General features: G+C 39.7%; 1 protein-coding gene across 2 annotated transcripts; it reads right to left on the bottom strand.

The window, feature by feature from the left end:
- Window positions 1-96: 96 nt before the first annotated feature.
- LOC136692255 (G-protein coupled receptor 22-like) lies at window positions 97-22,528 on the bottom strand. Of its 2 annotated transcripts, none has more exons than XM_066665497.1 (2): window positions 22,511-22,528; window positions 97-3,822 (listed from the first exon to the last, which is right to left on the bottom strand). In XM_066665497.1, the coding sequence occupies exon 2, from the start codon at window positions 3,680-3,682 to the stop codon at window positions 2,219-2,221; it is 1,464 nt and encodes a 487-aa protein (XP_066521594.1). In that variant the 5' UTR covers window positions 3,683-3,822; window positions 22,511-22,528; the 3' UTR covers window positions 97-2,218. The 2 variants fall into 2 exon arrangements, with proteins under 2 accessions (XP_066521594.1, XP_066521593.1); XM_066665496.1 differs by lacking the exon at window positions 22,511-22,528 and adding an exon at window positions 22,142-22,331.
- Between the last annotated feature and the right edge of the window lie 2,700 nt (window positions 22,529-25,228).

Raw genomic sequence — 25,228 nt, 5'->3', positions numbered from 1 at the left:
GTTATTTTGAATTGTACTTATGAATTAATTATATCACCATCACATTTTTTTGGATTAGACACTATATCATTTCCCAACTAAACTGAAATTGTCCAATTTATTGATACAGACATACTTAACATGAAACAGCACAACATTATAATACAATAATTACAACATTATAGAACATGCAGTGCATGGTCATAAGATATGTGTCTGACTCAACACAAACTGTTGAAAAGGAAACTTAGATATAATATTGACATATGGACCAGTAATGCTTGTGTCACTGATACTAAACAATGACAAATATCCCCCAAGTCCCCCTCCAATGCCAACTCCCCATATCTCCTGATTACTGCATTGACCTATGGAGAATATGCCTATGTGTGGTCAGTGTGGAGAGGGGTACCAGGTTCAGGTGTTTTATTACAGTGCTTATAGAACTAGATGAGTGAAGTCCCTCAAATCATTCAATATTTTACAGTAATTTTAACAAGAGCTAAATGCATCAACATCTTATATACATTTAACCTCACATTAAAACAAAGGCAGGATTTAATGATAGCATATTTGTCCATAGATGATATAGACCGAGAGCCCAATCAAAGAATTTGATTATTCTACACAGTTTATACTCTGGGCTTTTAAAGTACAGAAGATTTTTTGAAATGCCTCAAGCTCTTGATGATTTGTGGTCCAGCCTTAATTTATTTAAACCATTAAACCGTAAACATTGTATTGTTTTCAGAGACTTAGCACACACTATGCCTTTTATATAAAACATTTATGTAAAGTATTTACACTGATTAGCATCTACTATACACCTAAACCTGAATCTATGTTAATGCACCTCTCATACTCACTTGTTTGTTCTCTTTTGAGTATGTACACCCACACTCAGTGATGCGCTTTCTTTGAAATGCTTTACACACTAACATGTCGATGAAAATTTGAAAAGCCAGCATTAGCCAGCATAGACCTGTCACACATTTTCATATTGATGCTCTGCTTATTAATATATGACCAAAAAAATAAATCAACAATGGATTGCACCCAAAGAATAGGTTCTATTAAAATGAAACTTCTGGACACTTTCCGTACAGAACTAAACAGTAATAGATGATGCAACCCATTAGAAACACTTCCATTCTGCAAAACACAAAAATCGCATTCAACACCATGGTAACCCTTGTGAGGAGACTTAAGGCATGGTCCTGGTTTTAAAGATCTAGAGGCGCTGTAATATGTAAGGATATACATTTGCCCTTGTAACACCAGCTGCTTTCACATGCATCTAGATGACACATTATAATTATTGTGTGTTCATGTGTTTCACTGTAGGCTGTACTAGGACATTAGCGCCATGGTGAGAGCTCTCAAGGAGCAAGTTTACCATTATGTAAACAAGATCTTGTAGTAAGTCTGTACACTGTGCTGCTGGGCTTTTGAGCATTTAATGTCCATGCCTAACTCATTGTGTACAAATGTGTAGGTGTATGAGAAGGAGGCAAGGGGCGAATCTAGCAGAAAGCTTGAGCATTCTGCATTAGTCTTCTCTTCATGATCCATAGTTTGCTGGTGGTAGTCAAATTTCCTAAACAGCAATTGCCAAGGAGGCCCAGAGGTGGCTTCTGTGTCTTATCTTTAACAAGAGTGCCAGTTAACAAACAAATGAGCTGCTTAATTGGCACACCTGTGCCATTTGCCGTTTTACTTCAAGTTGCAGTATTGCAGATTAGCTTATTACTGACTATCATACATTTCATCAAATTATGCACATTATACACAATATACACAAGTCATCTCATATTGCATTTACATTTAGTATATAACATAAGTACAGAAAATATGTCCTGGTTTGCCCAAAAAAAGAGGAAAATAGTCTAGGCCTACTACAAATGAAACAATTTTAAAATATACTTCTCTGTATTATTCCTGCTTTTCTCTATAATGTCCTCATGAAAATAATGTATTTTAAAGCAAGACTGTAAATTAACAATCATTGTCATCTATCAGCAAATAATTATCTGAGAATACTAAATTAACATCATTTAAATTCCATTAACAATTGCTTATATGATGAGTCCATTGACTGGAATTATTACGACTTTATTAACTATAAGACTTTGGAGTTGGACAGCACTTTTCGAGGTCTGCACAATACGGCTTTGACACTGTTACTTTGCCAAGAGTGCAGTGACATAAATAGATAAACCAAAGGGCTCATTGCTTGAATTCATAGTGGTTCTGTAAGACACCGATCTGTGGCATCACTTCCTTCTAAACGAAGCTTACGACCTTGTCGTGGCTCTACCCAGGAGTTGTGGATGACAGTTCCACCTGGAGAAGGGTCCACTTGCAGCAAGGACACTACCCGCTTCTTTACCTTGGCCCTTAGTGCCCGACGGAGCTTCTGCCGTGTGAACGCATAAAGGAGTGGATGGGATATGGTGGTGCCATATGCCATTGCTAAGAACCAGAGCCTTGCTCGAACCAACCCATCGCTGGGGCCCAATGTCAGTATGAGGATGTTTGCCACAGAAATTGGTGCCCAACAGATAAAGAAACTGCAGATGATGATGAGAGACATCCTGAAGACCCGGCGTTGGCGCTCCCGGCGGTCTCTATGCCGCCTTACAGCCCTGCGGAGGGCAATGATGGCTGAAACTGAGGCTTGAACGCCTACTGCGGGAGCTGGTGTCGTGGCAGTGCTGGCACTGACCAGCGGGGTGGAGGACATAGGTGGAGGTGAGGTGGCTGTTGGAGTCGGAGTTGGAGAGGAGATGAGTGGTGGGTGAGTAAGATTCTTGGTCTGGTTTGTCACTGGCACGACTCCTTCAGCATCCGCAGAGCTTCCTTTTTTCTTTTGCTTCCTGCGACGTCCTCTGCAAGTAGGTCCACTTCTTCGTTGGCTCCTCCTCATGTGGGAACCAATGCGAATGTTCAGTGCCCGAAGTATTCTTGAGTAAGTGAAGAGCATAACCACCAGTGTGGCAAAGAAGATTGGTACCTGTAAAAGGATGTGGTAGTACATCCCAAGGCCTGTGTAATAGCCTTGTCCTCCTACACACAGCAATGTCCGGTTACGCCAAAGTGGGGACAAAGAGCTGTCGACCAGCTCATTTTCAGGCTCAGAGGAGAAGAAGTCTACTTCGATAAAGGGGATGAAGAAGACAGCAAGTGACACAGCCCATACAGCAGTCAACAGAAGTGCTGCCCATCGAGGAGTAAGGAACCGGTTAGCAGGACGCACTGAGATATCATAGCGATCCAGGCTAATGACTAGCACGTTAATTGCTGTGGAGATGCTGGTGAATGTGACGCAGGCTTCATGAAAGCAGCAGATGAGTGCTAAATTGCGACTTGTTGGCAAAAGAACTATGACAACGGTCAGAGGCAGACACAGCACACACACAACGATGTCCAGGACGTGCAAGTTGACTGTTACCATGTTGCTGACTGAATCGACCAGGTTGGACTGGGAGCAATAAAGCACTAGCACAGTCAAGTTACTACTAAAACCCAAAACCAGCTCCAGCAAGAGGAAGCTTGTCAGTGATACCTGGAAGCTGATTGGATAAGGCATGTACCACCCTGTGGCTGCGCTTGCTCCCATTTGCCCTTCCAGGCCAGTGACGCTGGCCAGTGTGCCAGCCCCATCACTGGTCTCCAGCTGCTGGGTGTAACTCTCTGTCCCCATGACTTTTGTTGTTTGGGTGCTGACCTCAAGCACTTCGGCAGTTTCTTTCTCTCCTTAGGCAAGACCATGGCCATCGGGCCACAGCATGGTGGGATGTCATACCTTCAGCACCACACAGTTGACAACAGATTCAGTCAGTCCTAGAAAGAGAAAGCACAAAGAGATTTAGTGGAAAAGACTAACAGAGCATCCTACACAGATGCAGCTAAGAAGAAGATAAGAAAAGTTAAGCATGATCATAAAGAGTGGCATTAGCTGGGAAAAGGTAAGAAAAGAAGTTAAAAAACATAAATCATTGTAATTCCTGTTATTTGGAATAAGAAGTATGATTAGCTATTTAAGAAATAACAGCTGGTGTCAGGATGTAATTTTAACACTAACTTTATTCTCTTTGGGTTTTACCTAGGATGTCAAAGGAAAACTGCTGATGTTATTGTGTATAAGAGTAGCCTTACAATACAGTGATGTTATCAGCAGACCTGCTGCCTCCCAATTACTACTAATCACTGCATTCCTCCTTGCTTTTTAAAGGCATGTAATGACTACAGTATTTTTTGTGGATTGTATCTTCTTTATCCCAATGCTGTGCTGACACATCCCACTTCCTTCACCCCCTGCAATTCTTAAGGAAATACATGGCACCCTGCCATTAAACCTGCCACACACCTATAGCATATTGAGCAGCAGATGTTGCGGTCTATAGAGAAAACCTGCTGCTGCAGAATCTGCCATGCAAGATCAGTATCATCAGTATCTGTCCCAAGCTGACTGGCTGTAGAGTCTTGAATGCTTTGCAACTGACATTTGGGGTCATTTCATGCCAACTCACCTAAGACCTGTCTATTCACATCTTGGACTTACACGAAAATGTTCAACCATTCATTCATTCATTCATTTTCTGTAACCATTTTATCTTGTTAAAGGTGATGGTGGGTACAGTGCCTCTGGCGAATCATTGGGTGCAAGGCAGAACACACCCTTAACGGGATGCAAGCCCATCAAAGGCATCACACACACTCACACTTTCATCAAACCTTTGGATCCTTTTAAAACAGCTAATCCACCTACCAACATGTGTTTTGAACTATGGGGAAAAAACAGAGCACCCACATAGACACAGGGAGAACACACCAAACTCCTCACAGACAGTGATTCCAGGACCCTGGAGCAATGTGACTGCAATACTGCCGGTTGTGCCACCAATCATGTAAATCTGGTTTAAAATTTCTGTTCTTTTTTTTTTTTTTTTAATGTTTACTGGCCATCAAAATTATTTTTGTCCATTCCTGCTGCAGGCAAGAGTCCTGAGAATATCAGAAAATAACACTTGTACATCGGGCAGGTTTTAAAAAAGTCAGTGACACCACCAGCAGGAAATGGGAATTCAGGTGAATCAGCCTGAGGCAGCAAAGTTTGTGGAAGCACACTGCCTCTGGATTTGATAGGAAATGGGGTTAGGTTTGATTCTGGAAACTGATGTAGTGATGTACAAACCTCATTTCCAGAAATATTGGGATATTTTCTCATAACGTATTTCTCATACATTCATTCACTCATTCATTGTCTGTAACTGCTTATCCAGTTCAGGGTTGTGGTGGGTCCGGAGCTTACCCGGAATCACTGGGTGCAAGGCAGGAGGGAGGGAGTGCCAGTCCTTCACAGGGTGATACACACTCACACCTTTGACTTTTTTTGAGAAGTCAATCCAATCGGAGCACCTGGAGGAAACCCACACAGACACGGAAAGAACATACCAAGGTCATCACAGTCACCCAGAGTGGGACTCAAACCCACAACCTCCAGGTCCCTAAAGCTATGTGACTGTGACACTACCTTCTGCGCCACATCTCGAGTGACATCAGGCCCAGAGAACTGGCATTCAAGAGCAAAATTAATATATGGCTTCCTCTTTGCATAATACATTTTCCAGTTGCATTTCTTGATGCAGCAGTGTTGATGCAACTATTAAGTTACAATGATTTCCCAAAAAACTCCAGGGATCATGTGGCTATGTACATTTTGTTAGAATGACAGCATCTAAAACAGCACCTCCTGAGGGCTCAATGGTCACAAACATTCATCAGCGGTTTCTGCACTTGGTTCTGCTCCAGACCCACCGTGCCCCTGAACTGGATGAACGCAGTCAGACAATGAATGAGTTAACTAATTTTGGCGTAAAGTGATAAGCAGCAAGGTATTTTCGCTTAAAAAGATTGAGCCTTTGGTGAATGCTTATTTTATACACTGATCAACCTCAACATTATGCCACCTCCTTGTTTCGACACTCACTGTCCATTCTCTCAGCCTCCATTGCTGGCAGGAGCATGGTGTAGTACAATTGCAGACTGTAGTGTATCTGTTGCTCTGTATATACTCTTTACCCCCTTTCAACTTGTTCTCCTAGTTTCTCTCAGTGTCAGAGAATAGTCCATCAACCAAAAATATCCAGCCAACAGCATCCTGTGTTCACTGATGGAGGACCAGAGTACGACCAACACACACTGTGCAGCAACAAATGAGTTACTGTCTCTGACTTTACATCTACAAAGTGGACCAACAAGGTAGGTGTGTCTAACAGAGTGCACAGTGAGTGGACACCATGTTTAAAAGCTCCAGCACCACTGCTGTGTCTGATCCACTCATACCAGCACAACGCACATTAACACACCACCACACCATCAGTGTCACTTCAGCACTGAGAATGATCAACTACTCAAATCATACCTGCTCTGTGGTGGTTTTGTGGGGGTCCTGACCATTGAAGAACAGAGTAAAAGGGGGAAAATAAAGTATAGAGAACAACAACTGGACTATAGACTGTAATCATAAAACCTCAAGGTGCTTCTGTCTGGTCAGTGGAGCTGAGAGAATGGACAGCGAGTCATAAGGTTATAGTTGATCGGTGTATCTTTTCTGCTCAACTGTTTATAATGTAATGCTTTGAAACAGTGTGACATGAATTTTCCATAAACTTTCCAATCTTATTTTGCCCATGTGACACCGTTTGTGTTGCAGGCATCAATTTTTTTAATTTTTTTTATATTTACAAAACACAATCAAGTTAGTCAGGGAAACCTTTGTTGGTAAATTTGTCCATTAAATAAAGATTTCATGTTTTAATAGAATTTCAAATAATGCAATAACTCTTCTGGGAATGGGGTTTTTATTTGTCATTTTTTACATCCTCATAGCCAGGATTTTTTTTATGCCCTACAAAACATAAGACCTAAATGGACATCTGCAAATATGTGAATTTATATGCCCTTACAAGAACTATAATACACATTGAATACTCTTTAGTGTCACAATCTGTATTTTACTAAGCATCTTAGTCAAATACATGATAGAAAATTTGTCTATTTAAGCTCAGTTTCATCCTATACTTTCAACACTACCACTGTTAATTTAAAATTACCATTTTTCTCCATTGCATACACAAAAAATGGAACTATGTACACAATTTTGAAAACCTGAAGTTCATGTATCAACAATATGACTCGACAACAAATTGCTAAGCTCCAAGCACAATTCCTTTTGTTTTCACTGAAATATCACATTTAATCAGTTTTACAAATCTCAAACACACTGCTGTCACGTCAGCCCAAGCTGTTTCTCCTCCTATTCGCCAGAGGTCTCTCTCTCCAGCCCAAGCTGGTTCTCCTCCAAAACACCAGAGGTCACACTCACCTGAATTCTAGCTTGGGTTCCTCACCTGTCTCTGATTAGTCAGATCATTTGTAGAACATTTAAGCTCACTGTTTTGTTCTGCAAGTTGTGAAGTATTGTTTGATTTAGGTTTGTAATTCTGAACGTAAGTTAATGTATAGCTTTTCCTGGTTTTTGAATTTTGGCTTTGAACTCGGTTCACTCCTTTGAATGGTTTCCCTTTGGATTATGTTTTTTTTTCTATTTGCCTTGGCTTTTTGTCTCTTAAATAATCCTGCAACTGACTCCTAACCACTTTGTAAGACTGATATATATGACAGCCGCATCATTTTGGAAACAGAGGCAGGATGCTGTTTCATGTATTTAGCTATATATACATTTCTTTTGTGACCTTTTTGAATCTGCCCTTTCTTTCTGTATAGCCTTTCTCATTGTTTTGCTACATACTGTGTAAAATGGGTCACATTTATGTTACATATACATGTGGTATTGTAAATGCTGGGGACAAAGAACACTACACTTCACCAAAATGAGAAAGAAAATCTATTTTCCACACATTCATATGCATTTGACTATGTAACATGGTCTCATTAAGCAAAAGCATCCATATACAAGTTTGATGGTAGTGTTTTGAATTTGTCGTATCAGTGTATATTTGTTGCTCTGTAAGAGATAAACATGTAATAGCTGTGTGTAGTGTTTTAGTGAAAGGAATCAGTCTAGAGGAGGGAGAACATGGTTTTGAGTGCTGTGTTTCATACTGTGTTTGAGATTTGTGGCTTTTTGACAAAGTAGTAAACTGTTTTGAGATGGGGTTTAAAGCGTTGATAAATGGAGTCAAGTTTCTGGAAATGTGTTTAAACGTTTGGGAAAAACTGTAATAGTGTATTTAACAATGGTGATTTTGCAGAGTATTGCATCACTAATGTACTTTAACACCCAATAACTGATAAATTGTGCATAAAGATTTTGAAATTTTGTAAATTTGTAAATAATTTGTTTATATCTTCTCTTAGAAAGTTTACTTAGTAATTTAAGTCATTTTGGAAATAAGGAGGATTGGTTATACATTGGTGAATAAATGTAAGCACAGATACAACATTGTAAAGGCAAAATTGGCTGTGAAATCTTCACAGCACTTTATTTTTATTTTTTTTGGCAGACCGCCTATCTGTCATATAACTGACTTACAAAATGGTTCCCTATTCACTATTCCCTATATTATTCACTATACAGTTCACTATTATAGGGAACTGAATTCAGGAGGATTGTGAATGATTTAAGACACTACTTCATGTGGGTTTTTACCAAACAACACTACTACAAAATGGTGGAACCCCAAAATAGTGCACTATATAGTAAATAGGGCACAGTTTCAGACACAATGACTGACTCTTAATGTTGAAATGCACATGTGTGAGTAGGAACTCTTAGTTCAGCCATATTTCACAGAGACAACTTAAGCTGGTGCTACTACACTGTCTGATGTTAGTTCAGCCAAATTTCACATTTCAGTTTGTGAATTAAATTTGTGTGTGTTTCTGGGGCTGTGTTTGGCACGACACCATGCGCATTGGCCAGAGCCTCGGCTCAGCATTGGTTAAATCACAAGCTCAGCAGGACAGCTCGGAACTCAGCAACATTAACACACACATTATATCTCACAGAGAGAGGAAGAGTGCTGAATTTGTCTATGTGCTGGGGGGACATTTTGTGGCATTAATGTGTTTATAAAATGTCATATCATGGACAGCTTCCTTGTGCTTTAACCTGTTACATTGAATAAATAAGTAATTATATATCTTAAAATCAACAAAATGTTCTTGGTCATCTAGCATTTATTTTTTGAATAAAACGAACAAGAAAAACACTGATGCCGTTGTTACAATGAAGAAAACTTTTCTGCTCCTTTTTCATTTCTGTATTTATTAGTCCTGCACTACATATTTTCTGTACAACACAATCACATCATAAACACATGTAAACAAAGACATTGAAATGATTCACCAAAGCTTCTCTAGACATTCCAATGACAAGGGAATGTATTTTGGGCTTTCCTGTTTTTGAAATGCCAGAAACACCTCTGTGACAATGAGTATATGGCTAATGGCCATCCAACAAATCTAGGCTTGCCTACTTTCTCTTTGCTATTTTTTACATTTTATAATGTTGTAAAAAAAAAAAAAAAAACTAAGGTCTAGTAGGACTTGGACATTTATTTATTATTATTATTATTATTTTGGCTCTGGATTGCAAAAATGCAAGTTGTGGCCAAAGAGTCAAAGAAGAAAATATATATCAGTTCTTATTTTAAAGTACTCCCACTTATATCAGATGACTAGTTTAACAGCAGTGCATAGAATCTTCAGGACTGCCATTATATTTAGTTTATTGTTGTATATTATTTATTGCTTGCTTTACACAATTATGCCTATGCTCCCAACAAAATATACTGAGCAATCAAATGTGAAGCACCACTTACCATCATTAGGGAATGACACTTTCAGCAAGTTCGGAATTACTTCTCATGTTGAGGAAGCTATTAAATTATTGCTTTGGCACTGTGTGGCAGAGCTAGGCAAGTTAACACTTAATGTGAATAAGGCTAAGTGGCCAGTAAATATGAAGGCTAAGTATTTACTATGATAGACCTTGCTGAGACCCCTGAAGTGAATATTGGGTTTTTAGCATTGTTACCATATCTGCCTGGTGTTTTTTATACACTAGAATCCACAAATAAACAGTCATTGCTATGGCTTGATGATTTCCACTTTGAAACTGTGTTCAAAATCGGTGAATTTAGACAGACAGGGTTTCTCATGTCATAATCCTAAAGAACCAATCCTATCACATTGCAGGGTGAGTGGCACATGGCTAAGAGGAGATAGAGGCAAGGACTGATTGAATATTCATATATTCCTGCATATTGAATGGAGGCAAAGGTCTAGAGCTACACCTCACTCACTTTTATGGCATTAGGCTATTTTTTTCTTGGAAATAACATCTAAATATTTAATTTCTTGGAACAGAGGTGTTTAATCGATGAATGGATGGGGGTTTAAATAATAAAAGAATTCAGTAATACGAATTGTCTTTACTATTGCTTTGTATTACTCACCAGTACTAATATATGAGTCTTTGTGGCAAATTGTATGCAGGGAGTAAGCAAGTCAGATTATAGTGTGTCACTGTCCCAAGAAGTTGGTGCGTAAAAAACACTGATTAAAGTTTTACATTTTTTTTTATCCTTATTGCTTACTGTATGATAGGCTTCCCAATGAAAGTAAGGAGGCAACAGCTTTGTAACACTTGCACTTGCCTCATCACCAGACCAATATTTTACACTTTATACATTGCATGCATACAGGAAACAAACATTTTGTCAGCCCACTATTCACTCCTATTATTGTTGCCATGGCAACAGGGCCAGAGGCGATCTTAATAGGAGGCCAGATGTGGCTGATTGTTATACATGTTACGTTTTTATTGTGGGTATTATATTACAAATGCATTATCACATAGCTAAGGAGAGTTAAAAAGTGATGTTTTACTGTGTTCCCCTCAGGAGAGGGATAAATAAAGATTTTCAAGATTTGCTAGATTTTCCTTCCTCCACATAGCTGCATCAGGACAGAGCAAGAGATTCAGAGACTATCCAGGAGGCAGCAGAGCACAAATGGACAGAATAAGGAGGAGTTGTGTAGGGAGAAGAGCAGTGAGCAAAAACAGCTTGCTGAATGTCTCTCTCTCTCTCTCTCTCTCTCTCTCTCTCTCTCTCTCTCTCTCTCTCTCTCTCTCTCTCTCTCTCTCTCTCTCTCAGCCCCATTGCCCCCACCCTTTCCCCTGGCCTGTAGTGGAGATTTCCAGCTGGCTTGGAGCGTGTGTAGACTGCCTGATGTTTGCTGTGTTAGAGATGAACAATGTGAACAAAGCTGTGTCACAAAGAAACAATAACTGACAATCAAAAGGACTCAACATTGGCTTTTCTGCTTTCTATTTATTGCAGCCATCCTGAAAAAGCACATATCCAATGTGTCCACTGTCGACATGTGTTATTGATGCCTTTTGCGCTGTCCTGAGGCGATGCCCGAAATTGAATTAGTAATTCCAGCAAAGTCAGGCACAGCAAGAGAATCACGAGTGACTGAGAAAGAGTGAGAGAGAGAGAGAGAAAAAAAGAGATACAGAGAGAGAGAGAGGAAGAGGGCTGATGGGGTGGCAATCTCGTTTCACAGGTAAACATGTCATTCCAGGGGAGAAAGGGGAACAGGGGGAACAAGGGTAACACGGTGGTGCTTTTCTCACACTGAGGAGAATGCTCCCAGAGGCCAACCATTCACACTGTCTTTAAACTGTGCTGTTCTGATAAAGGGGCCTTATCATGAGGTCCTGTGGGGAGGTCAACCTTAAATCAGGCTGAACCACCACACTACTCTATAAAAAAGATACCATTTGACAGTTCCAGTGCAAAAGATTGACAAGCAAAAGTATTGTTTGAAAGCATTAAAAATTAGCATGGATAATGGAATCATTGTGCTGGCAGTGCAGACTTGTATGTTTGCACAAGTATGGATTCATAAAAGCAAGAAAAGAGTCTTAGAGAGCTGGAGTTTCCCAGGTGTTTCTGACCCATGGCAACACAATATTCCTCACTGAACATCCATGAGTCATGGAACGTGTACAGAATCTTCAGTTATCAACGATCTAGAGACATGCTCTTCCTATACCTTACTAAGTTAGAGAATTATATTAAGTTTTGTTACCCACCCAGTTGGTAACTGATGAACGCACAAATTCCCTGGATTTTTATTCTGCACTCTCCTTGTAGATTAGAGGGAAGGTGGAAAAGAAGGCATTGATTTCCCCATGGTCTTAAAGATCTGGAGGAAGAATCTGTGTCTGAGGGACAATCCAATGTAACCAGCTTTTGAGACCTGATGTGTCAAGTGTGAAGCACTGACCTAGAGAATTAGCCCAAATTGAGATGACAAATAATGTTTGCAAAGCATGAGATATATTATTGATACCCAGTTAATTGTTGCTTTATATCAGCTAAAAAACAATAAATTTTGCATTCTGTGAACAGAGGAGTGGAGAACAGGTGTCGTATTTAGAAAAACTCAGCTAAAAATAACAGCTAGATTACGTATTTTAAAAGGGAAATATTATGGCACTTTTTTAATGAAATGATTGTTACATGCTTTGTTCAAAATACCTCAAAGATTAAACACCACATTACCATTGTTACCCTGTGCATGTTAAGAACAATCTGTTTCCGCTCCTGTCCTTTTAAATGAGAATGAGGAGTTAGGAGCGAAGAGCAAAAAGCTCTGGAGTTTAGTCATTTCACTTGATTCTCCTTCTAATATGTTTTCATTTTTTGCCATATTTATTCAATCCAGTTATGTCCCCACACGTTTTATTTGTTGTTTGGCAGTTACACTCAGCTTTCTACCCAGCGCTGTGATTAGAGATACTCTGACAGTGGCGATACTCTTAAAGTATCTATTGTACCTAATAATGCATTGGTTTTGCTTCAGAATAAAACAAATGCAGGTGAAAGGTTAGGGTTTATTCTAAATAATTTCAGATCAAGATCTAAATTGTTAGTAATGAGGGGGGGATTTTTTTTCCACTTTAAATATCACAATATTTGTTTGAGGATAGATACGTTTGGTTTAATTCAATTATTCAAATTTAAAAAATGAATTAAATCATGCTTTAATTACTCCACTAAATGAACATAAAAAACCTGATTGCTCACAGATTTACATAAAATTCTGTTTAATTTCTACTTCAAAGGTTGAACTTTAACAAAGGGTAAACACAGTAAAAACCTAAAAAAATATATATCATAATTAGTTGTTAAGGCTTTTGTTCTGTTACATAAAAGTTTTCTGTTGTGTTTTACAAAGCTTGGTACCAGAAGGTTGCTGGTTTGGTCCCCAGGACCGGCAGGAACATCCATGGCTGAAGTGCCCTTGACCAAGGCACTGAACACCCAAACGCTCCCCAGGCACTGGGGACAGCTGCCCGCCGCTCTGGGTGCGTGTTCACAGCAACAGGTGTATGTATGTATGTATGTGTGTGTGTGTGTGTGTGTGTGTGTGTGTGTGTGTCTGTGTTCACTGCCACAGATGGGTTAAATGCGGAAGACACATTTTGTACAATGACAAATTACACATTAACATTAACATTGTACCATGTGTTGATAATGCAATTATCAATGTACAATACATTCATAATTACATTATCAATGCATTGTACAATCATTTCCTCAATCATTGTTCTGACCTCAGTATTGACCATTGTGTTAATGTGCATTTTTGTTTACATAAGAATGAACATTTTCTCTTTTTTCTGGTTTCTCTTTTCTGGATTATGTCAGTTTATTTGATATGATGGATTTTATTTTATTTACATTTAGCTAACATTTCAGTTAACTTTTAAAGGGGTGTAAATGCATTATTTTGTTATTTTATCATCATTATATCAGTGGCATAAAATGGTCTTAAAAAGACAATAATATCGTTTTGTTGCAATTATTTCTTGAACAATATTTCAGCACAAAACATTTTGTCTGTTGTGACTGTCCGAGTAAACTACACTGCAATTACACATTTTTCTCAACTACAAGTATCACTAAAACGAAGAATCAGTTTCACTGTGTGACACGAGAATCAGTCCTCTGGTTTGGACAGTGTGTCAACCTGTACTACTCTGAATAGTTCAGGTGATGTCCCATTTTGTCCTGAGGCACTGTTTTGTTTTTGTCTGAGTATTGTAAATATCTACATTTCATACATGAGAGCATAGAGTTGTTTGGAATACATATCTCAGTCATTTTTTCAAAGTAATTTATCATCTCTGACAAATCCACACTTTCCCATCTGCAGAGCTTCAACAAAAGCCTGGATATGCAGGCTGTGTGCTGTGCAGATTGCAGGCTCCTTGATAAGAGAGAGAGAAAGAGTGTGTGAAAGAGAAAGAGAGAGAGAGAGAGAGAGAGAGAGAGTGTGTGTGTGTGTGTGTGTGTGTGAGAGGCCCAGGTGCAGTCACAGCTAACACACACTTCCTAATGAAGTCCCCTGGCATGGGGGTAGGTGGCTCTCCAGTGGGTCTAAGGCTGCAGGTAATCTGCTTTAATCACTTCTTCCAACTTTCAGAACTATGGTTTCACCACAGGAGGCAAATCATAATCCCCGTCATGGCTGCCAACAGGACTGATCAATCTTATTTACCTTCAAACAGGCATGTTACAAGTTATAGTTTTCTTTGATGCTTGAATCTCCCTGCCGTAGTTTTTTTTTTTTTTTTTTCCTTTTTCTTTTTGGATGCAAAATTCATTTCACCATACGTCATTCCAACTGCAGGGACTTGTGCTTTAAATTTAAGTCGATTTTCTTTACTAAGAGTTCACATGATGTATCAGAGTACAATTAAGAGTCCTTGCTATGTATACAACCTTTACTCAGAGCCTAGATGTTCACAATTAGCTTCCTTAATGAATCTCAGTCTTGAGTCACTGAGGTGAGAGTATGAGTCAGCTCATACAGAAAAATAATTAGAGTATTTGTGTACTTCTTTTCTATATTAGTGGTCCTGTGTCCCTGGAGTGTGACTCTGAGCCAAGACTCAAGTCTAGGTCTTTTTAGTCATAGTTTTCACCGCAAGCATTTCATTATACAAAACTAACCTCTACTAAAAACCTGTGCCCCTCCAGGGTGGGTTCCCGCCTTGCGCCCAGTGATTCCTTCAGTGTAGGCTCTGGACCCACAATGAAAGAATATTATATATATATATATATATGTGTGTGTGTGTGTGTGTGTGTGTGTCTTTGTGGTTGTGTGTGTAAAATTGATAATATAATATTATTATCACATATTGCTTTGAATTATCTGACCATCTAAAGACACTTTTACAATTGTCATATCATATCCCTATTAGTTTCATACTAATTCTATAAATGGGTCAGTTCCTTCACAGAGCAGCCACTAATAATTTTTTTATTCTTGTGTGATTATAAGGTGCCTTGTTCATGGCTCATGCGTCGGTGAAATGTTGAAAGAATGACATCCCTTTGATCTATTATGATTTCATGATTGGCATAAACAAATGACCTCCCTCCTTTATATGCTGACTGAAAGCTGATGATTCTGATGGTTTTCAATAACTATCCCACTCACTTTGCAATTGGGGTATAAAAGAGATAAAGCGTAAGAGAAACGTTTTTGACTAAACTTGAGGTCTCCGGCTTCTGGGAAGGTTATGACTCATTAAAAGCACTTCTCGGAATGCAAATATGCTTTCCTCATGTGCCAATTTGGTTCCAGTTCATCAGGATTAGATTCATGAGTGCAAGGGCCTGTGATAGTTCAGATGGCAATTATCATGATTTACTTATGTGACAACAACAAATATCATGCCTCTGTGATGGAGACCAGGACTGCTGACAGAGTATTAAAGCCCACAAGGTGTAGTTCTACACTGAAATCACCTGAAGCCTAATTGCTGCACTGAAAATTTGATGCAATTGCAATGTACACGTAGGGGCAAGAAAAGGCTAGAATAATAAAGAGAGTGAGAGATAATCAGAGAGGGAAAAATGGAAGTACAGTGTTATGCTGAACTCCTTTGCCCTGTGCTCCTCCACACACCTCCTACTCATAAATCTCTCCCAGAAAGAGAGAGAGAGAGAGAGAGAGAGCAGCCCACACAGACGTGCAGGCGCAATATTTCATCAGAGCAGAGAAACTATCAACCATAAAACACGACATCACTCTGCATCTTAACACTGCAAAATACCAACACCATAAAACACTGCGTGTTTGAACAGGGCAGGCGGTCCAGTATATCACGCTGATAATAATGTGCTTTGCCTTAATGACCGCTGCAACTAAATAAGTCTCTCAGTTCATTGTTGTGTGAACCATAAACTGCCTCAAACAAATGGGTGCCTGGAACAGATGATGGAAACATTACTACAAACCACAATGGCATAATTTTCGATGGCATTCTGCAGGTAATTAGCTCCGACAAGCGCTGAGCTCAGTTACACTCAGATGAAAGCTCCAGCAACAACTTGCCTCCCAGTGTTGCTGCCCCTGTGGTGTAATGTGCTGTGACACAATATTTCAGCCTAATAGGTTATTGAGATCCACATTCCCTGTCAAGCCTTCAAGACAGCACTATAGTTCTTTTCTCTTTTTTTTTTCAGACCTGTGAATAGATTATATGTGTGATGTGCTTTTCAGGGCAACAAAAGCAGAAGAATGATTGGATGGACACACTGAAAAAGCGCATTGTGTGCTTCAACATAAATGCATGGTTGATGGTTGCTTACACTCAATTTGCTTTCAAGGGAAAGACTGCTGCTCTTTGGGTGCTCTGGCTAAAACCTACATCCCTACCTCTTGACTTAACATTTACTTGAAAATAGCTTTTTTATTCTTACTCTTTAATGTGTGAATTCCATAATACAGATAAGATTCAGTAATCTGATTTGCCTTTAATGGCTCCATTTTTCTCTCTCTCTTCCACCACCCACACCCGCCCCCCACCCCCCACCCCAGGGACGGAAATAACAACTCGGTCAGATGTGTCGACTTAAAAGCGAAGGCGCGCTCCAGCCATTTCCAGTCATCTCCAGTCGCATTCAGAAGTGCAGTGTGAGCTCCCACACACACAAACACACATACACAAACTGGGAATAGTCATGACCTTTTCATCCATGGTGTGGAGAAACAGAAACGGCAATTACACAATAGTGTCCTGACTAACTGCTCACTGGGAAAAGTTTATGCCAAAGAAACCAGTTTTCTTCTTCTCTTTCCTCAGTAAAGGCCATGCACTGGTTAATTTTTTTTTTTTGGAATAGAAAGAGGGATTGTCACTATTTCAGAAAGATTGCCCTGATGGTAGCTCTAATCATTGATCGTCTACAGGAAACACTGGACAGGATTTCAGGGAACAGAAAGGGCACATTTGACACCAAGTACACTGATTGTGATAGGATTGTTGTATGCCACAACAGCTTTGATCACTGCAAAAGAAAGCCAAGTGTCATCATTACTTTGTTCCAAAGGTGACAATCTCTAATCATTTTTTGGAGATACACACAGCTCCATATATTGCCAAAGTTCAGTATCAGACAGGAGACAAACATGGTTTTCAACACCTCACTACATTGCAATTCTATAAATGAAGGGAAAATATATATACTTGAAAAGCAACATTACTTGCCAATAGATAGAGACCATTTTAAAACCAGAACATAATCTAAAATATATTGCTATATTTTCAAAATCAGTAGAAATCTCCTTAAATAAAGGTTTACACAAAATGACTGTAAAATACATAATTAAGATAAACAAACACAAAGTATTTCTCAGTTGTTTGATATGAAATGTAAAGTTCTACACTGTTTGGAATATAGCCAGTGTAGTGGTACATTTAGCTGTCACTGTGCTAGTACCCTCATTTTCTATACCTTTATTTAGGGAACATAACTGTACCTTATTGGATATCTGTAGATTATTAAGTTGTTTGATTTTATACGCCCTATTTGGAATATACTACTTGGTGACTGAGACACCTTACACTAGATTTAGATTCAAATTCCAAACTATACTGTATACTCACAATTGTAGGTTTTTTGAATTTGAATAAAACATTTATTTATTCATTCATTGTCTTTAACTGCTTATGCAGTTCAGGGTGGCGGTGGGTCTGAAGCCTACCCGGAATCATTGGGTGCAAGGCAGGAACACACCCTGGAGGGGGCACCAGTCCTTCACAGGGCGACACACACACTCACACCTATGGACACTTTTCAGTCACCAATCCACCTACCAACGTGTGTTTTTGGACCGTGGGAGGAAACCCACGCGGACACAGGGAGAACACACCAACTCCTCACAGACAGTCACCCGGAGCGGGACTTGAATCCACAACCTCCAGGTCCCTGGAGCTGTGTGACTGATACCACCTGCTGCACCATCGTGCCACCCTTAAATAAAACATTTTCATTTAAAAAAATCTGTTGGTAATTAGAAATGTGTTTATTATTAGCAGACACTTTCATCCCACAAAGAAATAATGAAAGTGACAACTGAGTGAAGGACAGTTGGTGTTGAACAAGGAGCTTAGCCACGAGGCAAGCCAAAGAAAACACTGATAAACAAATAAAGGCCTGACATCCTACCCATATTTATAAAGCATATTAATTGCAGAGAGGACCATGCAGGCAGTGTGAGACAAAATATTCCCCAAAGAAACATGTACACTCAGATATACTGGACTTTTATACCATTATCAATATTATATAACACTTCCCAGGGCATATGTAGTTCCACTGCTTGTTTTGCAAATGAAATGGTTATATTTGCAAAGTAAGCACTGCACCCCTGATACCTAACAGCTTTCATTAAAGGAAATCAGTAAAGTAATTCGGTAAGTGTCCCTACAGTGCAGAAATTCGCATCAGTCCACTCTGAATAAATTACAGCTAAATTACTAAGCTGTGCAGATTTTTTATCTTATTTATTTTTTTTATTCTTTCTTTGCTAAGCAAAATAAATGTAATCACGTCTTCTAAAAATTAGGCTAAAACGCTACAAATTAGCATGCTAATCACACTAAAAAACATTGAACAAAAAGACAAGCTGCTGACACTACACTTTGATTTAAAGTTATAGGTTTCCCTGTGTGAATTATGCTAAGTGAACAAAGGCTGTGATGAGTATGAATAACATTTAAAAATTCATCAGGACCTGAATGTTGCAATGAGAGCTCTGGTGTCTGCTTTTCTGCTTTCAGATTATTGGTGATTTGACGAGGTTTTTAAAGGCGTTCAATACCAGCCTTGTGACACCAGTTGTTTACATAGAGAGACCCTCTCATCATTGTCAGCTACTGATACAGCTAGCGCCAACCAGCAGCAGAGCAGCTAAAGATGTGTCTCTGCTTAGGAAGATAACGTCAGATTACAGCCACCGGCCACAATTCTCCCAAGCACTTCTGAGTTGTAGTGTTATGTACCTGCAAGCACCATGTGAAAGTGTTTGATATGGGATTATAGAAAGCCACTTAGATGATACAATAGAGAAAAGAATCTGATTTGGTAGGGTTTGGAGCATTTGTAAGCACTTAAGGTCAAACCATATGGGTCTAAATTATTATTGCAAAGATGTTGGAATGTTCCTTGTTGAGTCAAACACCAAGTCGACTTTACTGTTTGTTCCCTTTGTTTTTTATCCAGCAGAAAGGAATCTTGAGCTTTCGTGTGGCCTTTTTATGGATATGCATTAATAATAGAGCAGGCTCCTACAGAAATATAATGGAATTCCAAAAGGGAAATAGGTGGCTAGTAAACATAGGGACAAAAAGAGATTGAGAGACAGGGACAGACTTGGACTCGAAGATTTGGCTGAAATGATGAGCTTTCTTATCTACAGAAGGAGGCAATTACAACACAATTAATCTAATTCATCTCCTGGCAACGGAAAGGAATGAGAGAGAGAGAGAGAGAGAGAGAGAGAAATATATGAGGTGATGTTTTCATGGTAATAGATGTCTCTGTCTGTCAAGAGGTTAACTTCCATTCATAGTGAAAGCACACAGGCAAGCGATCCTTTCATCAGGATTCTACTCCTCTCTCATTATGCTTTTCACCTCATCCTCTTCTATCTAACCTCCCCTCGCTCTCTCCCTTTCCTCCACTGCCTCTATCTTTTCATCAGCAGCCTTCCCCCTTCGCTCACTCCTGGAGCTATCACTGTTACTTTTTTGCACTTTCCTCTCTTGCCCTCTTCTCCTGCTCTCATTTGATATGCCCTCACTGTCTAAAGAACTTACTCTCATTCCTCTCTCTCTCTCTCTTTCTGATATCTCTATGCAGGTGAAAAGAGAGAGAGATGAGACACCACTTTCATCTCACCATCCACTCCTCAGCCAAGCAGGGAAAGAAGGCAGATCCTCTTCCTATTTGCAATATGTGGTAGGTAAAGGCAAAACAACAGAGGGAAGAGAGGAGGCAGAGTGTGGAACAGACTGGTAAAGCTTCTGCAGCTGAAATAAGAAACACTGTGAAAATATGCAAACACAACCAGCAAATGCCCTTCATACACACCCACGGCAATATCTTCCTTATTGATCATTAAGCATCAATATTTAAGGGGCCTATAAACCTGCTTTACGATGGCTTAGGAAATTACATCATTTACACGTGTCATACATACATCTGCTCTATGTACATCTGTCGAGCTCATTCCCAATGAAGTTATAAACAGCATTTCAGGATTTTATATCTTCAGATAACTGTTTGGAACTGCATCACAAGGTGGTGCTTTTTCAGTGCTTTGCATAAAAGACACTATGTGTCCTTGTTATTAAAAATACAATACGATTGGGGACAACCAATATCTACAAAAATTATGTGCATATGTCTTAAAGGCCCAGTAAACAAAAGAGTCTGATAAATCATAAATGATAAATATATGTTGGGATACAGTCATATGCAAAATAATCAAAACTATATAAACACTGGGAAAATATTATAAATGTGAACATTAAAATGTTCTGCATGTTACTTTTTACACTGCACACTAAGTGACTGCGTAATATGATATAATACAAAAGTTCCAAATCTTTTCCGATCGATGTCTGTCCAACCCTTTTCACATTGCATACTCTTTCTCCTGCTGTTTACTTTCCACAATGTTTTGCACGACTCAGTGCTCACAGAAAAAAAAAAAAAACACTCTTTCCTGCTGGGCCCTCAGAGGGTCAGGAGAAGAGAGTCCCAGAGGATTCTAGGGAAGAAAAAAAACCCACAGTCTCTGGGCTGAGAAGCTGCACCTCTGGGCTGTGTAGTCACAAGTCAAAGCCCCCGGCTATGGAAATGCTGTTTACCATGGCGGATGTACACACCATGTGTTAGTGTGCATCTCTTTGGGGACCTAACCTACTTCTGGCACAACCATTTTCACATGTGATCAACATGTAATAAACAACAATAATATTAGATCACCATTTCTCCCCCCTCCCACCCCTGACCTTCCAGCAAGGAATTAATTTCATAGCCCAGTACACATCTTCATAATGCATTCTTGCCTCAAAGCATGCCACTGTAAAGTTAGCGCTTTATGAAAGTTAATGACAACGGAACAGTGTGGGCCACAAAAACAAGCACATTAGCAGCACACACAAGCAACTAACATCACGACAAACAGCAGCATCAGCAGAAAGCCTCATCTGCAAATTGGAAACAACCTCATCAACAACAATAACAACAAATGATGAAACTGAGCTTTAGTGTGCCTCCGGGGTGTAGGAAAACTTCCCATCCAATGAACAACATTCAAAGCCCTGAGCCTCTTGTGCACTGTTGCCTGCTGAAAGTGCTGATAGATCCTCAGTGCATGAACACATCACTGCACAGCTGATGCAGATACAACCTATTGATTGTCACCAGCTCCAGCCACTCACACGGAAATACGAGAGAGACATGGTTGAAAATCTGTAACCACTGAACGAAGAACAATAGATATGCAGTAAGAAAACCAGAAAAGACACAAAGAGCTTTATGTTGGGGTGTTTAAAGCTTTCCAGGGCCATGGATTTGCACTGACAGTTGAACACAAGCACTACACAGATCACACAGTCATTTATATACACACACATACACGCGAATAAGCAATGCAGGTCTGAGATCTGTAAGGCAAGCATGCTGTCACCCACGATGTCCATCCCGTGCTGATGACACGAACACGTTTACAACTGCGCAGAACTTACCGCTACATGCCCGGACAGGTGTTTCTTTTCGGCGAGAGCCCAACACACGCCAAGCGCCTTCTCACACGGAGCATACTGAAAAATGCTTCAGAATGGACAGCACTGCAAGTTTAATGATCTTTCAGCAGCTCATTATTATGACCTGATGACAGCGTGTCATTGTCTCTCTGCGCGACTGAAAGGTCCAGGTCTCGCGCTTTCTCTCATAAATAAATTAATGTGTGTGTGTGTGTGTGTGTGTGTGTGTGTGTGTGCGGTTCAGCGGCAACCTGCAGATCTCTCTAGGACTTAAAACCACATGCACTGCGGTGAGAGTAGCGGTGCTCGCCAGCACTGAAGGGGAAAAAAACGAGTAATTTTGAAACCTACCCGTCTTCCGACTTGTCCCACCTCCTGCGCTACCATTGGCTTGTGGTCTCTTCGTGAGCTGTAATTCGCTATTAGTTCAACATTTACAGACATCCCGCGGTTTGTGGTTATGAATCATTAGCCAATCGTAGCGCAGGAATGTGTTATTTCTAGCCAATCATAGCGGGGGATAGCGGCCCTACTACCTATTTATACTTCAAGCTGCATACTTCAAGATTTATGCATTGAAGTGCAACAAGTGCTGTTTGTCAGTCATTGAGTACAGGGTTACAAGTGACCTAGTAGGAGCAAAACTGGTCTGACTTGTGTGGATGGTGTGTGTGTTTGTTTGTGTGCGTGGGAGGGAGGGAGGGAGGGTTATAATGTTCTCATAATACCTGTTGAAAAATAAGTACCATTAAAATCACGAAAATTACTTTCATAAACACATTTTCAATATAGAGATTAGACATAGGTTTGCCCCACACAGTCTGTCACTGAAATGAGTTGTGTGTTCTGCATGATGCTATTATACATGAGCAGCATACCACACTGCTTATGCACGCAATGATATTAAAGCAGAAAATTGAAAGATTATATTTGGCATATCAAATACATGACAGAATAGAAGATACTGCTATAGTCTCCGCTACAGATGCTCCGCCCACAATTTGACAGCGAGTCTGGTACTTTCAGTGCACTAATCTGGCCTGTGTGGATTCTGCCAGTTGCAGTCTGATTGACTCTCTGGACATCTGCATAAATGCACTACCATTCATCATCTTGTACTGGCTCTGCTACTGGTCCAACATGAAAGTGATGATTGGTCCTTTTGTGTGTCAGTCAAATTTCTTTTCCTGCAGTAGTAGGCAGGTTCATGGTCACTTTACAGAGTCTGGTAATGCAAGCCTAATACTGCTATATGCAAAGTTGAAACACTACTGTGCAATTAACTTGTCTTGTCAATTTCAAAAAACATTAACATACTCTAAGGGGAGGTTGTACTGTGTATTAGCTCAGTTAAAAAACAGTTAGAAACTCTGATTGTGTTTATGCATGTAAAACATATTTGCAAGCGCTATATAAATAAAATATATTGTTCTTCTTATTATTATTATTAATGTTACTCTTGTTATAAAGATGCCTTAACTAATAGCCAATCATAACTCAGGAATAGATCCAATCCTATCACACGTGCCGGGATAGCCCGCATCTGACCAATCACTGCAAAGAGGGCGGGACAAGTCGGAAAACAGGTGGGAAAAAAACTTGCGCGTGGACAGGGAGTAATAATAATAACAATAGTGTTTTGTTTATAGCGATTTTGCAAAACGCATGGCCATTTTACAGTAGAGAAAGGAGACTAAAGATATCACATAAACGGCTAAAAAATCATTACAGACGGACTGCAGCATACAACAGAAGCTGAGGTAAATGAAGATGGGCTGCAGTGAGTGAAGAGAGAAGTTTTCAGTTCAGTTTTAGGAGAGGAAAGGGATCAGCAGATTTCGCGTTGGCGATGTACAGGTCTCAGGAGGAGGTGGGAGAAGAGAAAATCGGAGGGAGGAGGGTGAAGAGAAAGAAGGAGGGGCTCCACATTCTGCACAAGGTCATCTGAGATACCTCAAGGGTGAACGTGTGCGAGAGCTGCTAAACACTGAGGGGGAGACGGGTAGTTCTTGTGTTATGAAGCCTACAGTCATGTCTTTATGTGAGCTTTCATCCGGATTATTCGGCAGCTAGGGCGCGTTCAAATCGAAGCTGGTACCCTACAATAGTGCACTAAACATCGCACCCTAAATCGAATATAAATTTGCTCAGGAGAATAAAAAAAACGGCACTGCTACAATTACACCGCTTCTGGGCATGCGCAGTAAACAGCGCTGCTTCTGCAGTGGATTTGATCAGCTCCTTTTCATGTACACATACACGCTGTTTTTTTTTTTTTAAAGCTGTAGGCTTTCTAAACCAAAAGAGCAGTGCCAAACTAAGATTGCCATTCCAAAAGACCATGTATTCATCCACGAATTAAATCTTTGGCCTTTTTGAAAAGAGTAGCACGTCATGTATGTTCTTCTAGTAAAGCTGGCCATCTAAATATAGTTTTGACATTGTTTTCATGTAAACCCCATTATCAACAATGTATACATATTTTTAAATATCATGAAAGTGATCATGGGAATAAAACCTTCATTACCCGCTTTGTTTTGTTTGTTTGTTTTATGTCTAAACCTACAGTTTTAGATGCATAGCACTCACCCATAACCCATTCACTCGCATACAAACAAACTGACTGACGTATATACACCTCACTAACCCATTCACTAAGTCACATACTCACTCATACATAGGGTGAATCTCATTTCATCCCTTAGACCTTTTGCCTAGGGGCAATGGTGTCTGGGTTTTCGTTGAGAAATAAGGCTGAGGGGAAGAGCCATATACCCCTGAGATTCAGCAGCACACTTCGAATAAAAGGCTTGTGAATCACTGGCAAGAAGGCAATGCAAACAACAATATAAAGCCACAAATGTTAGTACTTTCTCCTGTAAAAACAATTTATTATTTTAGTTTAATGAGGTTTTGTTGCATTATGTCCCTTTACATTATAAAAATATGTCTCAGAATTTCCAGTTCCACCTTAAATGCTGAAGCAATTATATTCTAGTGCCTGTGGCTACCACAGCATTTAAGGTGGAACTGGAAATTTCATACAAAAGTCACTGAATAATCAGCTGT

Source organism: Hoplias malabaricus, chromosome 3 (genome assembly GCF_029633855.1).
Source record: "Hoplias malabaricus isolate fHopMal1 chromosome 3, fHopMal1.hap1, whole genome shotgun sequence".
In the NCBI taxonomy this organism is placed as follows: Eukaryota; Metazoa; Chordata; class Actinopteri; order Characiformes; family Erythrinidae; genus Hoplias; species Hoplias malabaricus.
The sequence above is the reverse complement of the archived record's forward strand: the minus strand, read 5'-3'. Positions and strand labels throughout refer to the sequence as shown.